We start from the raw sequence: 16,185 nt of genomic DNA, 5'->3' as shown, positions 1-16,185 counted from the left end.
CCCGTGCGTCGTGACGTAGTCGTCCGCACGTACGCGACCCGCACAACACGAAAGTTAAATTATCTGCGCGAGTCTAACGAAAACTTACGCGAAAAAAATGTTTTTACAGACGCTCGGGCTGTATTGTCTTTCTTGCCGAATATTTTTGTAATACAATGTAACTGAATATTCGTGTTTATCCTCGTGTTATTGCATTTAGCGCGCCGTGGGGGGCATTTAATCCCCCTGTCGTTTGATGAGAGGAAGTTTTCGACTCTCTAAGGTAAGATTAATTCAAATAATCGTGTTTAAGAGCGCGCTGAAAGGCGTGTTATATGAACGCGTTCTCTGTCACGACATAAAGAGTAAAATTCAGACGTGAAAGTAGTTCAGAGGCGCAACCCATGTCTTAAATCAGAGCAGCTCCTCGTTCATTTATCTGAAAAAACTTTTTTCTTATTTAATTTAGTCCCTTAAACCAATTCTTAGAATTATTTTTTATTCTTAGAATTAATCGCTTGTGGAAATAATGATGTCTTGTAATCAAAACACCAGATATTACATCGGTTGGCCACTTAAAGGTCGTTTAATTTCTTATTTAGTTGTTGTGTAGTACATTCATATATATATATATATATATATATATATATATATATATATATATATATATATATATATATATATATATATATATATATATATATATATATATATATATATATATATAATGCATATTGACCTTCTCCGTCCTTATTTCTCAGGTTGAGTGATTTAGGACAAACAAAATGGCCACAGAATCTGATTTAGAAAATGAGATTAGCCCCATTGACTTCATTCAGCTGCAGGAGTACATCGAATGTAAGTGTCTTTTCCATAACGTACTAGTATATATCTTAATACTTCTTCATTCATTGAGTCACTGAACAGACTTTGGCAGGCGTTCTAGGTTATCAGGCGTGCAGCTGACCGATGATTTTTATTATTATTAGTTTTTCTTTGTTCTAGACAGCAGGATGAAGGCGAAAGATGCAATAAAGGAGTTTCATGCCGGCGGCAAGCTGGTCCACCACAGGTTTGGAGACGTAAGCTGGAAAATGGCTCTCGCAGTAGCTAGTTTGTCCGTGAATAACGTTATCAGCACAGTAAAAATGATATGTTGTGATGTTCAGCCAGATTTTGGTTCGAGTAAAAGTAGCCTGTAAATGAAAGTACATAACTCGTAACAAAAAATAATAAGAATTAATGACATTTTTGCATTTTCCTTACTAAAGCACCTAGATGCAACAGGATTTTCTCTGTTCCTCAAGAATTATCTTGAGGTCGAAGATTTCCCGGCTGATCTCTGTCAACGTCTCTACTTGTATTTTCAAAGATCTGAGCAGTCTGGTCCTGAACAAAGCCTTCACGCCAAAGATGGTCAGCTGCTTTTTTTAAGCAGTCTACTACAGAATTTTAGTAAATGTTTCAAAATGCACTTGTCTTTCTAACCTCTTCTCGTCCAAACTTCACGAAACGTCTAACGCCTCGCATGTATTATAGTGCACAAGACACGATAATGCTCTACGGCACGTGCACTTTTCACTTTTTAAAAATAATTGTAATAAATGCAATAGCCGACAATGCCGTTTTAAATGGTGACATCAGTTAAAAGACGGCTTGCACGCATCTGCGTCTATAACTCGCTTCTGTATAATAAAAATACGTGTTTCAGTATATATTTATAGTAGGTAACCGTGTTCTTATAGTCACTAAAATTAAGTGTATAATGATTATGTATGGGTTTTCTCCAGTGTTTAGTAAAGGCATTACGTCCTCCTCTTTCAGGCTGCGTCTCTCTTAAAGCTGTATCTTGTTACTTTTCCATATTGGAGGATGGAAATCCACGAGACAAACTAGAGTGTAAGACTTTAACTCCGTAATATCACCGATAATGTGTACTGCATAATGTGAAATGAGCTGAATTTTTCAGTAATCGATTATATAATCTTGCCATTTGTGTTAATTGAAGTATTTATTAATTCTGTAACACTTGTTTGGCAGACACCTTCAAGTTATATGATAAAGATGACAATGGACTTCTTGATAGCAAGGTATCTTGTACTTTTCTACTCTCTTAATTACATTGCAGCCTATTTAGGTTCAAATCGGCTCACTAGCGACCTCTCAAAATAGGCTATAAGTAGTATTTATAGTATTATTTTTCTGCTTGTTTAAAAGGAAGTTGACAAAATTGTTACCCAGATGATGCAAGCTGCAGAATACCTTGGATGGGATGTGACCGAACTGAAGCCCGTGAGTTCATACGCTCACGTACAGAAGCATTAATATATGAATTCATGGATAACTCCACCACGTTCTGGTCATAGCGTCTTCTCTGTGCCATTCAACATTTAACACGACGTCCAAAAATCAAGCCGTGCCCTCCTTTCTTTTATGTTTTTGGCTCGGTGAGCTGTTTCTCTTAGACGTTGAAGACCACTGTCCTCCATGCACATCGAGTTTCTTACTATCCCACTAATACAAGGATAGTATTTTTAATTTTATTTTTGAATTACGTTTTGTTAGGTGCTTAGAGACATGCTGAAAGCCATAGACACAGACAGCAGCGGTACTGTAACCCAACAGGAATGGATACAAGGCGGCTTGAACAACATCCCTCTGCTGGTTTTGCTTGGATTGAAGGTAAATAATCTCCAATTAACTTATTTTACCGTAATGGCCATGAAAAGAACCATTCATCTGTTTAAAGAAGTCAAATGACTGAATAGGGTCCTGATAAAATGTAGAAAACCTCAAGAGGCGCTTTTGTTGTGGCTTTCGTGTAAATGCATCCCTTTTGAGATGCATCAGTGCGTATTGATATAATCGCGACGCCAGCGTTGTCACACCGTGTGTAATTCATCGCGCCGGGCTTTATCTTCAGGTAGCTGAAAAAGACGGCCAGCATGTCTGGCGGCTGAAGAACTTCTCCAGGCCCACGTACTGCTTCGTCTGCCAGAGCGTGATGCTGGGCCTACGAAAACAGGGCTTGATATGCAATTGTGAGTTTGTTAATCACAATCAAAATGTAATGGTGTTGCTGTTCTGTTATATCTAACTTCATAAGCTCCTGAAGGCAGAATGGATTATAATTGGCTTTTGTTTTAAGCACGACCTTGTCTTTTGTCTTGGTTTACGCCTTTACTTTTTGTCATTTATTGACGTTGCATTGATTTCTAGTTTGCAAACACACCGTCCACAGCAGCTGCGCCAACAAGCACCGCACGCCGTGTGTCAGGACCTTTGTCACGTGCAAATCAGAGCTAGGGGTGAGAAAACGACGGCTTCGTAGTTCCTAAATGACATTTTACCACACGGTGACACCCGGATGCTAATGTTCGCTAACATCGTGTTACGTTCTGCATTGTTTAATATTTACCTGCTAATGATCTGTTTGCATTAAAGCAATAATTCCCTCATAAATGACATTTGCTGGAAATGCGCCGACCCGCAGGCTATCAGAGACATAGATGAGTTTGTTTCAACATGGAAGAGATTGAGAGGAAGGTAGCTGACCGATGGATCCCTGCAGTGAATGGGTGCCGTCAGAAAGTTGATAATATTTATATAGCGCTCCACCTTTTTAAGTAGTGTTTACAAGCTGCTTTGCAGAAGAGAAATGCAATGAAATTCAGCATTAAGGAATTTAGATGCTGGCTAAAATGTGATAACTTTTATAAACGGTGCTTGATCTGTATGTTTCTGTTCTGATTGACACCAGATGTTATGGGTAGAGGATTCATATTTTAGCCAGAAGCAACATTTTGAAGTTAAAAACATCTTTGACAGATGTTTTTATCAGCTGTTTGGACTCTCATTCTGACGGCACCCATTCACTGCAGAGCAATTTTTGCAATGTTGCACTATGACGAATCTGCTTCGATGAGGAAACAAACTCATTACATCACGAATGGCCTGAGATGAGTACATTTCCAGCAAATGTGGCATTTCTTTAAGGCATCTTCATGTTTGGCCTGCTTAGCGCTCCGTTCACGACTGGATCAGTGCTGACTGTGAATCCAGCAAATGTGAGGTTTGCCACAAAAAGGTTAAAATACTCACCGGAAGGAGCTGCGCGTGGTGCCATCGCATGGTGAGTGCAGATCACCTTTGTCTGGTCGTAGCTATTATTAACATTTATTAAGTTGGTGTATTTACTCGGAGGGATCTGGTGCTGTGTACAGAAAGGGTTAAGATGCTAGTGTTTTTTTGTTAAATGCAGCGCCACAGTGAGTGTGTTCCTCTGGGCTCGTCACACTGTGACTGTGGACCATTACAGCGTCACATCCTTCCACCGTGGGCCATATGTGCTGTAAGAGAGAACAATACTAAGTATTATTATTACTTTTTATTGTTGATGCATGCAGTTTTGCTAGAAGTGTTACAGCATTTTGTACAGATGGATCCAGTTGACTCGAGTTCAGGAAGCAGTCTGGGAGAAAACCACCTGCTGAACGTGAATTCAGATGGACACTTTCTGCAGGCAAGCCTTTACATTCAGAGCAGTCTTGAATAGAAATTTAAATTATGTGTGTTTTTGTAAAACAAAACCGTAAGTGTGTATGCATGCATTTTAGTTTACTTCTTCCTTTTCCTATCGCTCTGCCCGTTCAGATATTTCCCGTGAAGGACACACACCCTCTCTTGGTATTTGTAAATCCAAAAAGTGGTGGAAAACAGGGAAAGAGGTCAGAATCTCCATCGACTTGTTCGCATTGGCTGTTCTGCATCCTAAATGGACCAAAACACAGTTTACATTTACGTTATAATTATGTTCAAAATGACATTGTGTTTGATTGTAGAGTGTTGAGAAAGTTTCAGTACCTCCTGAACCCAAGACAGGTGTACAGTCTTGATAATGGAGGACCAAATCAAGGGTATGACTTATAAATAACGTGGACAAACTGTTATAGATACGTTTAGTAATTTAGCAGCAATTGATTACAATAAAAGTAATCAAAACCAACAAGATCGATAATATGGAAGCTCTAGACAAGTGTCTGTTAGCTTAATGCAGTACTCGTAGCGGGCTTTGGGTTTGTTTGTTTTTTACAGATAGGGTACAAAGCTCATGCATGTCTCTGAATGTGTGTGCAGGCTCCAGTTCTTTCAAAACCTTCATAAATACAGAGTCCTTGTCTGTGGAGGAGACGGCACTGTTGGGTGGATTCTGGATGCTATTGGTGAGAAACACAAACTTATGCACAAATCCATATGCAATGATTTGTCATCTTCTCTTTTGGATAACATAGTATTTTTTGTCCCCATTAAAGATCCCATATTGTCAAATCTGACATTTCCTGGCTGTTTTAATGATAAGGGAGGTCTAGGGGTCTAATCCACATAAACTGCACACCGCCTGCATAAAGTAGCTGTGTGCAACAATTTTTACAGCTACTTTATTATTCCAGCTTAAATTAATCACAGCAATGCATATACGGCCACACGATTATATCTAAATCCTCAGTTTGTTGCACACGTAACAACCTTTTCAGCTAAAAAGTGTGCAAACTCGTTTTATCGTGTTTAACCGCAGCTGTTGTCTGTGTTGTGTCTGGCAGTGGCATCAAGTATTGATCATGTTTCTAGTTTGAGGCTGTATTACGTCAATTCTGGCACCTAACATCACAGCAAGATGATATTTTAAGCTCCTTATGCAGCCAAATCTGTGCTGTTTTGAATGAGCCGCCTCAGTCTTCTCTTTGTTCGCTGTGACGCCGTTTGATTGGCCCGGCCAATCAGAAAAGAGGCTCATGAATAGTAATTAGACAGGCCGACATCGAGCTGTTTTGGCAGATCTCCTGAGAAAGGAGCTGTAAAAACATATCGAGATGGTTTTTGTTACTTATACTGCAAATATATGTCCCGAAGGACATGAACACCTACAATAAAGGTGTACAATGTAGGACATTTAAAACTTAGCAGACCTGCTGTTTTGTTTGTTACTTCAGATAAAGCTGACATGGTGATTCGGCCTCCAGTTGCAATCCTTCCTCTTGGGACGGGGAATGATTTGGCACGGTGTCTGCACTGGGGAGGAGGTGAGTCTGTTCATGATCACCATGCTCTCTTCATGCACGATTGTTTTCTCGATACAACACGACAACCTCCGTCATGCAACCGAGTTCTTACCACTAATAATACCTGACAACAATACCTCGTTCGCTTTAAAGGCCCCTTCACACCAAGCACTGTAACTATAAAGCCATGAAACGCCAAAAAAATTGAGCTCAAACGTACTTTCTACTTTGTAAACATTGCAGATCCAGCTATCGTTTTATAAAGGTGCGAGCAGTTAATGTACCCATGCTGTAAAGATGTACTTTATCAGACTGTGCTGAGTCGAAATGTAAAGCTGACAGCTAAAAGATATACTTAACAGACATGTCCTTCTTCCTGAGGGCCCTCCAATAAAGTTGTTCGGTGTGAAGCGGCACGGTTGATCCTGCGGTACTCATTAATAAACTGTTTTCATTTAAGCATTGGTTTTAACAGGGTACGAAGGCACCGATCTGACAGAAATCATGAAGCAGATTGAAGAGAGCACCCCGGTACTGATGGACCGCTGGAGTTTGCGAGTCGTTCCCGTGAATATGGCCGACGAGGGCGACCCGGTGCCTAATGACATCATCAACAACTACTTCTCAATCGGTGTGGTGAGCGCTTTTCGCTTTACGCGTTTTATTTCAGTGAATAGATTTAGAGTCGTCGGGCTGTTAGAATGCAGGGACTCTTGTTCTGTAATCGCACGCGTGTCAGCAATCTGGGCGGTTCCTTCAACAGGACGCGTCTATCGCGCACCAGTTTCATGTGATGAGAGAGAAGCATCCACAGAAGTTCAATAGTAGGTCAGGATCTGACATGTGCTCAGTACATCGTGACTTGACGTCTTTGGAGTTTTGTTCGCTTAGCTTAGCTTTAACTGTCCTACACTTCTCTGATTTGTGACACGACAGAGCCAGAAATAAGCTGTGGTATTTTCAACTCGCAACGTCTGAGACCATTTCAGCTTCCTGCAGGAACCTCAAGGAAAGTCTCACCGTCGAGGTAAATGATATCGAAATGATTAGTTCACCAAGATTGACTTGAAGTCTACAAAGTTACGCTTTTTTTGTATCGTTCAATAAACCGTTCCATTTACAAACAAAAATATGATATTCTTGGTATTTCTGAACTAATGAAATGCAACATGCATGAAACAACATGCGAAAGGTAACTTTAAAATATCAATTAATTCAAGTATTAAATTGTAAATATTTGTCCAAAAAGTGAAAACCTGACACAGATGAATAAATGCTCTTGTAATGAAAAGTAGTTTCTTTATATAGTGTTTTAAAATGGGTTTGATGAACCGTAGTGTTGTGGAGTTCCAGTCGAACTGAGCAGACTCTCATTGGAGGGCATCGCCGTCCTGAACATTCCCAGCATGCACGGCGGTTCAAACCTGTGGGGGGAAACAAAGAGCACCGAGAAACTAAAGAAGAGGCAGGAGGTCACCCTCGATCCTGACGCTCTCGAGAAGTGCTCACAGGGTAAACGAATGCCATTCGCAATTTAAAAAACCTCAAGTTTAAATGCCAAGGTTTACCATCGTTCTCCGACCTTCGCGAATGCTAGAGTTGATATGCTTTCGGCTGACAATAAAAGCCCATGAGGTAAACAGGGCCACGTACCTCGATTTCAAATACTGTGTAATTCGTGGTCATTTGATGATGCAAAATGTAAACGCTGTTTATACTTGTAGACATGAACGATAAACTCCTGGAGGTGGTTGGGCTGGAGAGTGTTGTAGAAATGGGTCAGATTTACACGGGCTTGAAGAGTAAAGCTCATCGTCTGGCTCAGGCCGCTCACATCACTGTCAGGTAGTAGCATCAGCATCAGTAGAAGTCATACGCCTTACCGAAATTATGCATTATGAAAAACGTGCATTGTGCTGGAGTAAACGGTGTAGCATGTCGAGTTGCTCTACATCATTTCTCATTTCTCTAGAACATATAAAACCCTGCCCATGCAGATCGATGGAGAACCCTGGATGCAGCCTCCATGCACGGTAAGTGTTTGGACGACCTAAAGGAGAGACGGTCCTCCGTTTTATCTTTGTTCATTCGTTTACAGAGATTTAAACCGACAGAATAGAAGAAGATTAGAGCAAGTGTTCGAGGGGCTTTTGTTAACTGGATAATAAATCAAATGAAAACAATAGAGAGAATACAGAAAGACAGGTAGACAAAGAGAACTGACAAATAACTGAACAGAACTTAATCGGGGTAATCTGCAACTACACGAGAGATGATGAGAAAACTAAACAAGGCACAGGTGACGATAATAAGACTCACAGAACGCTCAAGCTAAAGGAGAAACTGGGAACCGGTCCAACTCTCCATCACAGACAGTCCTACTCTAGACTGAATTATTGCTGAATGTATTTCGTGTGATATTTACTGTAGCTGTACGCATTTCCCAATGAACCGATTTGTGTCTGTCTTTAGATCCACATCACACACAACAACCAGGCTAATATGTTGATGGCTCCTGCTAAATCACTGGGATGCTTCCCCAAGTGAAGCCGAAGCTCGAAGATCAGAAGATACAGTTGTAGAGAAATGAGGATATATTTTAGATCATGCATTTTGTAATCGAAAGAGTGTATGTTGTACTATAGATATAACTTTTAGTAGCCCATTGTAAGATCTATTTGAAAATAACTTGCCTTCATTGGCTTGTGTTTAGCTTTACTGCTAATTAGTTGAATTGTATTTTCTGCTCTGGATTCACACGTGATTGAGTTTGTGTTTGGTAGCTTATACATTACCACCAGCACACATTTATTAAAAAAGACATTAGTTGATGTTTGTTGAGACATTGATAACATTGTGTAAGGTTTAAGCACACATCCTTGCCCTCTAGCAGTGATCCATTTATTAAATAATCATATTTCGCTTAGATTATTCTAGATAGAATATGCACATTTCCTTCACTGAATTGTTCCGTTTCTCTAATTCCTGCTGTTTTCACTTGTGACTGAAATCTCTGCAATATTGAACTGTGAAAAACACGACTTGAATGCATTAGGCAACTGGCCACTGCATAATCTGAGGCTTTATCACTGTGACAGTTGTGAAGAAGCTTGTAATTAAAAAACATGATTCCACTGTATTTGTACTAAATAAATGCATAAATGATTCATTTTAATTTTTTCATGAATATTAACGAGGTTGTTGACAATCTGGAGCGTTCAGACGCGGAGTGTTTAATATGCATGAGCTAAGCTTTCCAGCTTTCTTCTGATTGGCTAGATTTTTAGGGGCGGTCTCTCACCAGCCAATCGGCGAGGTCCGCTGGGTAAACGTCATTATTAGCGTTGTTTGGTCACGTGACGGATCTCACCTGTCATCCCAGAATTCTGTCGGGTCGGAGACGACACTTTCATGAAGGACAGCATGATATTTTTTTTAATTTCTCAGGCATCGCTCCTGTTTTTATGTATTTGCCTCTTGCTCTGAATCGACTGGTTATTAACACTAACAGGAGATTAGAGGTATTGCTTTAAAGCAGGTAGATTATGGGGACCCTGGTTAGTTGGGTAAGTCGGTTTGCTTTTTTAAGTAGCCTATAAATTCATATCCCGTTCAGACTAATATTAAGGAAACTTTCGACGCGTTAAAGAAATGTGTTTAATGTGTAGTGAAAGCAGGACAGGGCAAGAAACCCAGCCGTTACTTACGCTCCTGCTTAACTGGATTATGACGTTTCCTCTGACGTCAGCAGCGACGCGGTTCCGTTACGTCACGTCGATTACGTGTACAGGGTGTATCACAAAGGTTCATAAAACTGAACGTAATGTGATTTAAAAGGCGAGTCATTGAGAATAATAACAACAGATTAAATTACAGAATGACGGTAAAATTATTAAATACATGTATTTTACGTAAAAGGCTACTTTTTACGCACGTGCTGTAAAGCTCCGCTTTCTCGTGAATATGATTTATATTCTACAGAATATTCCGCATATAAGGCTTGCGCTTACTTTCTAGCGATTATCTTTATTTGATTAAAAAGATGCTAATTTAAAACGATCGATAACGTCTCTGCATTCAGTAATAAATGCCTTTAACTGAAGATTAAGTATTTAGTCTTGTGATTATACATGCTGACGCTTTCCTATTAATACATGATATATATTGTTAAAAGCGCTATATACATAAAGGTGACTGATCTTTATGTATATAGATGAATACTTTTTAATTTCTTGTGTATTGGCCGCAATAATAACATCCAGCACATGTTTAAGCTGCATGTTGTCTTCAAGGTGACAGTAGTGTTAAGTTGTTTACAGCAGACTGAGCTCAGATCTCACATCAGCTGCTTTAAATCTTACAATCTAATTCATAAACCGACGGAAGAGCACTCTTACTTTTAACATCGATCAGTGTCCTGGGTGCAGAGCCTATAATCTCGATTTGTATTTATTCGATCATTCTTCTTCATAAAAGTTATTTTTTTCTTCTTCTCTTTTTTCCTTAAGGTTTCTTGCCTTTGCCACCACGCAGCGTGTCTTAGGTGCTGCCCACAGATCAAGAAGTCCATTGTAACCCGCGTCATGTATGCCTTCATCCTTTTGCTCGGGACCATCATTGCCTGCGTCATGCTGTCGCCTGGGGTTGAACAACAGCTCAAACGAGTAAGAATGAATTGTTTTGAAGCATTAGTAGAGTTACTAATCCAATAACTCGAGTAATGCTAAAAGGATTTTAATTTCTTCATACGTAGATCCCTGGTTTCTGTAATGGAGGAGCGGGATCCAATATACCAGGAATTGAGGCCAATGTTCAGTGTGAGATATTTCTGGGCTATAAGGCTGTGTACCGGGTTTGTTGTGGCATGAGTTTGTTCTTTCTCACGTTCTCCCTGCTAACGATCAATGTGAAGAACAGCCGAGATCCCAGAGCTGCAATCCACAACGGGTTAGTCCGTTAAGATGATGCAAAATCAAGCTTGATTGGTGCCAAACTATTGGCGCCCCCAGTTTCAGAGACCTAGTCCTACACTAAAGTGTAAATCTCAGCCGTTCCAACCGAAGGAAAGTTGTACGTACTAGTTTTAAAAAACGCCCTACCTAACTGAACTAATCCTGGCTTAATCCCGATTTAGGCTAAGCCCTGTTTTTGGTGATTTATTGCTAAACCACAGTTTGTGGAATTCATATTTGGTTATTTTATGAAACTACTGACATCTCTATATTTCATTAGGGTCTGGTTTTTCAAGATTGCAGTCATGATTGCTGTCACGGTTGGTGCCTTCTATATTCCAGAGGGGCCTTTTACCCGCAGTAAGAATTTAACTCATTTTATAAAACTGATCTCAGCTGCATTTCCCGATGGTATCGTAAGCTTCATCCACCCTTATCTCTTATCCTAAGCAATTCGGCATTTCAGAAAGTTAATAGAAAACATTGCAAAATTTATATTTGAGTGGTTCAATCCAAATCGTCTCGAGACAAACTCAATGGTAAATAAGCTTCCATTTGCGTTTCCATGTGTGTCAACTGTTTTCACTTTGCGTTTTTAAAAATCCTGTTCATTATTAACAAAGTAATACTTAACACCTCTAGGGCCACTGTCTTTCTTCATTTAATTCAGTTCAGTTGGTAAACGAAAAACAAGCCCGTTTTCGTAGAGGCGTCCATAAATCGTATTTTCCTCAGTTTCTGCGCGCAAGAAATCCAAGTTCGTTTTTGTCTTTTTCTTTAGCGTGGTTTATCGCGGGAAGCTGTGGGGCGTTTTGCTTCATTCTGATTCAGCTGGTCTTGCTCATTGACTTTGCCCACTCCTGGAACGAATCCTGGGTCGATAAAATGGAAAAAGAAAACAGAAAGCGCTGGTATATAGGTGGGTAAAAATGTTATGTGCGTAAACCTAGTTTTTATAATAAGTACGTCGAGTAATTTAATGCTCGTTCCTTCTAGCCTTGCTGTCGGTAACAGGAGCGAACTATCTTCTGTCCTTCACGGCTGCAGCTCTCTGCTATAACATCTACACTCGGCCAGAAGGATGCATGCTGAACAAGTACTTCATCTGCTTCAACATGTCTTTATGCGTCGCAGCTTCTGCTCTGTCTGTGCTGCCCAAAGTTCAGGTATCTACAGTATCTTTACAGTTACAAAGCCATATAAACACGATTAGTGTTTAATGTTGATTTATGTGTGTAACTGTAGGAATACCAGCCCAGATCTGGTCTTCTTCAGTCATCCATTATGACTCTGTACACCATGTATCTCACCTGGTCAGCCATGACCAACGAGCCAGGTTAGCAGCTTCGCAAAGGTTTTTATTCATTTAATCCTTCTTCTTTCTGAGCTGCACGTTCCAATTGGAAAAACACGTTTGCTGAAAGTCTGAAGTTTGCTTCATTTCGGCATCTGTTGTTTCGTTCGTGTCCAGACCGCACGTGCAACCCGAGTCTGATCAGTATCTTCCAGCAGATCACGTCCTCCACAGTCGCGCCGCTGGAGATCGAGAACCAGACGGCCATCATCATTGTGGATACGGAGGAAACTGTGCCTTCCGCCCCGTACTTGCAGTGGTGGGACGCTCAGAGCATCGTCGGATTGGCCATTTTCGTTCTCTGCATTTTGTATTCAAGGTATAGTGTTTTACAGTAACATATACGCTTTGTGTCTGTTTTAAGTATTCATAACTTGTTGTTACGGTTTACAGTTGGGGTATTTTTTCCCCATTCAAACTGATTTTTTTTTTACCAAAGTGGAAAGATTTGCTTCAAATCGAATTATCTGTAACTATTACTAGAAAGTACCAGTAATATTGCTGCATATACACATATAAATAATCATCGAATCTATCACAGACATACGAAACAACTAAATTGGGGCATTTACCTTTATCATAAGAAATAAGCTGGTCCAAATTCCCATCAGCTTTTGAAGCACACGTGGGAATGTGCCTAGCTTTTGACTGGTAGTTTTAATAAATTCATTCTTGAAGATGGTCCATTCGTAGAAATGCTTCATTTCCTCCCTTCACAGTATACGCTCTTCCAACACCAGTCAAGTTAATAAACTAACCCTGGCAGCTAAAGACACCACAGTGGTGGATGAAAGCTGCGAAAGTCCTGAGATAGCAGAAGAGGTCAGAAGGCCGATAGTGGAGGACAACGAACGGGACACCGTCCAGTACAGCTACGCTTTCTTTCACTTCATGCTGTTCCTGGCGTCGCTCTACATCATGATGACTCTCACCAACTGGTACAGGTGCGTGCGTTTCCCGCCCATCACTCAAGTACGATTTTTTCTAAACATTTTGAATAGAGAGGTAGAAATGCAAGAGAAAACGGTAACACAGATTTTTACTGTCAAAGCAGTCCTGACGCAGACTACAATGCCGTGACGAGCAAGTGGACGGCGGTGTGGGTGAAAATCTCGTCCAGCTGGGTCTGTCTCTCCTTATACACCTGGACTATGGTGGCTCCTATGATCCTCACCAACAGAGACTTCACTTAGACGCACCTTTTTAAATAAAGGTTCTTGTCTTTCATTGCTACAGTGTCCCACAGCCTTGATACTATTGTAAAAAACAGTTCAGATGTTTTTACGCATTTCATTTTTGGACCATTTTGCCTAATAACCTCAGCATGCGTTAGGACAGTCTCTGTGCCACTGGACAGTGTATTTTATATTTTTTCCATATCTGCTTGCTGCTTTGGATGAAACCTTTTTCTTTTAATAACGGTATGTTTGTACTTTTGATTTATGCTGAAACGGTGTTTTATTTCTGTTAAGTCAGGCAAAATCTTTCTATTTTTTTGTAAGAAAAAATTCAATCAAGGAATAGTGACAAAAAAAAACATTTATTACACAATGAGCAGTAACGCAAACATATTTTGGTTAAATATGAAATATTTTTGTACAGCCAGGGGAACTCTTGTATTGTATCTACAGCAAATAAATGAACATTAGTATGTTTATAATGCTTTTTTGGAAATCAATTAAATTGAAAATAAGTGATGATTCATTGTCATTGGTTTTTTAACTCATCAGAGCATAACTCATCCTTCTCACCTAATACTGGTATGATGTTTCTCGATGTCATTTTCTTTGAGGCTGCAAGAAAGAACTTGGGTTTCTTCTTCATTTCTTTTCACTATTCCTCATACGATCCGTTATAAAGCACCGCTGCACATACACAATGATCAATTGACTTGACCACCAGTCATGACTATCCAGAACGTATATTACTGACTGAATGCAGTTTTTATTGGTTTTATTTGAAGGTCTCAGAGGCACACCAGCACATGTATTTTTACTAGGACTCCAACTAAATTGCCATTTTGTGTTATTGTGATTATTTTAAGTAGTTACTCTGACCAACATTTATTAAATATCGATCAGGTGGGCCAGACACGAGCTGGTGTCAGTTCGAGGGTCTGCATTTGTCCATTATCCACGCTGAACTGGAGAAAAACCACATTATGTTCAGTCTCACAAAAACCCCTACACATTCACGTACTAAAAGAAAACTACATTTCCAACAGTCCTGTGTGAAACCGATTCAATGCCAGAAGACACTTTATCCGACCATAGACCTCTTCCGTCCTCTCAACCGAACTTCATCCAGCTTCTTGATGACCGCAGAGGACTTTTTGGACGAGGCGGAGTAACTTTTCAGAAGCCTCTCAAACAAAGTCTCTGTTTTGGGATGAGTGCTGAGAAAAGCTTTCTCCAACACGTACAGGTCGACCCCTTTATCTTCCGGGAGAGCAGAAATATAACTCAACCCAAAGTCGATGAGAACCAGCTTGACGTTCGGGTCTTCGGCTCCACTGACCAGCAGCATGTTGGAGGTGGTGAGATCCCCGTGGATGACGTCTTCGTCGTGCATCTGAGCCAGGATACTTCCGATCTCGTCTGCTAGAGTCTGGAGACGCTTCGGGTCGGTTCCGGACGCTCGGGCTGATACGATGTGATCTCTTACTGACACCGAGTGAAGGATGTCCTCCAAGAAAATGCAGTGAGTGGTGTAGTCAACAAAATAAACAACAGGCGCGTTGATACCTGGGACAGAAGAAACTGAATTGTCAATCACAAAGTTATGTTAATAACATTTCGTCATCCTGTAGGACCCTTTAAAATAGCCGTTTAAAAATATTCATAATAGCAATCTCAAAAATAAAGGCAGGCCACTGATTATTAATAAAACATGAGAGCATGTAAAACCAGTTTTAGCTACAATACACTTGCTTCCTATATTGTGTAAAAAGCCCATAATGACCAAGGACTTAATTACATTGTCATTGTTAATCTAATACATGTTTATTAGAGACATCAGAAATCAGGTTCCAAAATTATGGAATACATTACCACCAGGTTTTAGCAATCTAAACATTTTTAAAATATTATTATTATTTTTGTGTACGTTTAATTTTCTATGTGTTGTATGTAGTTCCTTTTCCGAAGTTGTTTTATTGGCTGTAACGTTGTTGCTTATTTAAAAGAGCGTTACTGATTATGTAAAGCACTTTATGCTTGAAAGGCGCTATAAATAAATAAAGTTGCATTATTATTAGTAGTATTTTCCTTTAATGAAGGATTAACTTCGCCTCAAAATGAACATCCTGTCATCTTCTCAACCTGTAGTTGTTCCAAACCTGTATTTTTTTTTCCGATAAAAACAAATGGCTTCCACCGGAAGTTGCATTTATTAAACATATTACGCGCTGTTAGACACGTGCTGGTTTTCGTGGATATGTGTAGATGCCACACTTGAAACGAGAAGGATAACTTTACACGACCGACCTGCTCTCCTGCAGCGCAGTATGGATCGCACTTCCTGTGTGGTTCTGCGGCGCGTCAGTTTCTCATCGACTTCAGGGTGGCGATACAATTTTGGGAACCTCTCTTTAATAACCACCGACCGACCCAAAAACGTGCTCCGGTAGACGCGAGCTTCCGCGCCCTGTTTAATCAACTGCGCCTCCTTTAAAAACGCCGGGACACTCGCTTTTACCGAGTCTGAGTGGGCCATGTTACTAACCGTGACATACGGCCACGTGCTCTCTGCTTCCGGGGAAAAAGCTCCACGTGTCTTCTGGTATTAGATACACAAGCGCACACCGCCCCCTGCCGCCCAGACCTGCTCTTAATCAGACCTC

The 16,185-nt window shown here is 40.3% G+C and overlaps 2 protein-coding genes across 13 annotated transcripts; one reads left to right on the top strand and one right to left on the bottom strand.

Moving 5' to 3' along the window:
- The first annotated feature begins 10 nt into the window (after positions 1 to 10).
- Positions 11 to 14,044, top strand: dgkab (diacylglycerol kinase, alpha b). 12 transcript variants are annotated; one of them, XM_043252574.1, is made up of 27 exons: positions 14 to 262; positions 741 to 837; positions 985 to 1,061; positions 1,251 to 1,395; positions 1,804 to 1,878; positions 2,020 to 2,069; positions 2,197 to 2,271; positions 2,545 to 2,661; positions 2,903 to 3,020; positions 3,199 to 3,287; positions 4,001 to 4,111; positions 4,241 to 4,330; positions 4,418 to 4,501; positions 4,633 to 4,706; positions 4,821 to 4,895; positions 5,116 to 5,201; positions 5,970 to 6,059; positions 6,514 to 6,674; positions 10,547 to 10,702; positions 10,792 to 10,985; positions 11,271 to 11,350; positions 11,772 to 11,909; positions 11,987 to 12,156; positions 12,236 to 12,326; positions 12,462 to 12,663; positions 13,064 to 13,288; positions 13,396 to 14,044. In XM_043252574.1, the coding sequence occupies exons 2-27, from the start codon at positions 765 to 767 to the stop codon at positions 13,535 to 13,537; spliced, it is 2,988 nt and encodes a 995-aa protein (XP_043108509.1). In that variant the 5' UTR covers positions 14 to 262; positions 741 to 764; the 3' UTR covers positions 13,538 to 14,044. The 12 variants fall into 12 exon arrangements, with proteins under 12 accessions (XP_043108507.1, XP_043108512.1, XP_043108504.1 ...); XM_043252572.1 differs by having other exon boundaries at positions 11 to 262; positions 989 to 1,051; positions 4,633 to 4,895; XM_043252569.1 differs by having other exon boundaries at positions 12 to 262; positions 4,633 to 4,895.
- Positions 13,866 to 16,121, bottom strand: tp53rk (TP53 regulating kinase). Its single transcript, XM_043252585.1, has 2 exons — positions 15,830 to 16,121; positions 13,866 to 15,088 (listed from the first exon to the last, which is right to left on the bottom strand). The coding sequence occupies exons 1-2, from the start codon at positions 16,056 to 16,058 to the stop codon at positions 14,604 to 14,606; spliced, it is 714 nt and encodes a 237-aa protein (XP_043108520.1). The 5' UTR covers positions 16,059 to 16,121; the 3' UTR covers positions 13,866 to 14,603.
- Positions 16,122 to 16,185: the final 64 nt, after the last annotated feature.

This window comes from Puntigrus tetrazona, chromosome 11 (genome assembly GCF_018831695.1).
Source record: "Puntigrus tetrazona isolate hp1 chromosome 11, ASM1883169v1, whole genome shotgun sequence".
Lineage (NCBI taxonomy): Eukaryota > Metazoa > Chordata > Actinopteri > Cypriniformes > Cyprinidae > Puntigrus > Puntigrus tetrazona.
This window is presented reverse-complemented; position numbering and strand designations above follow the sequence as displayed.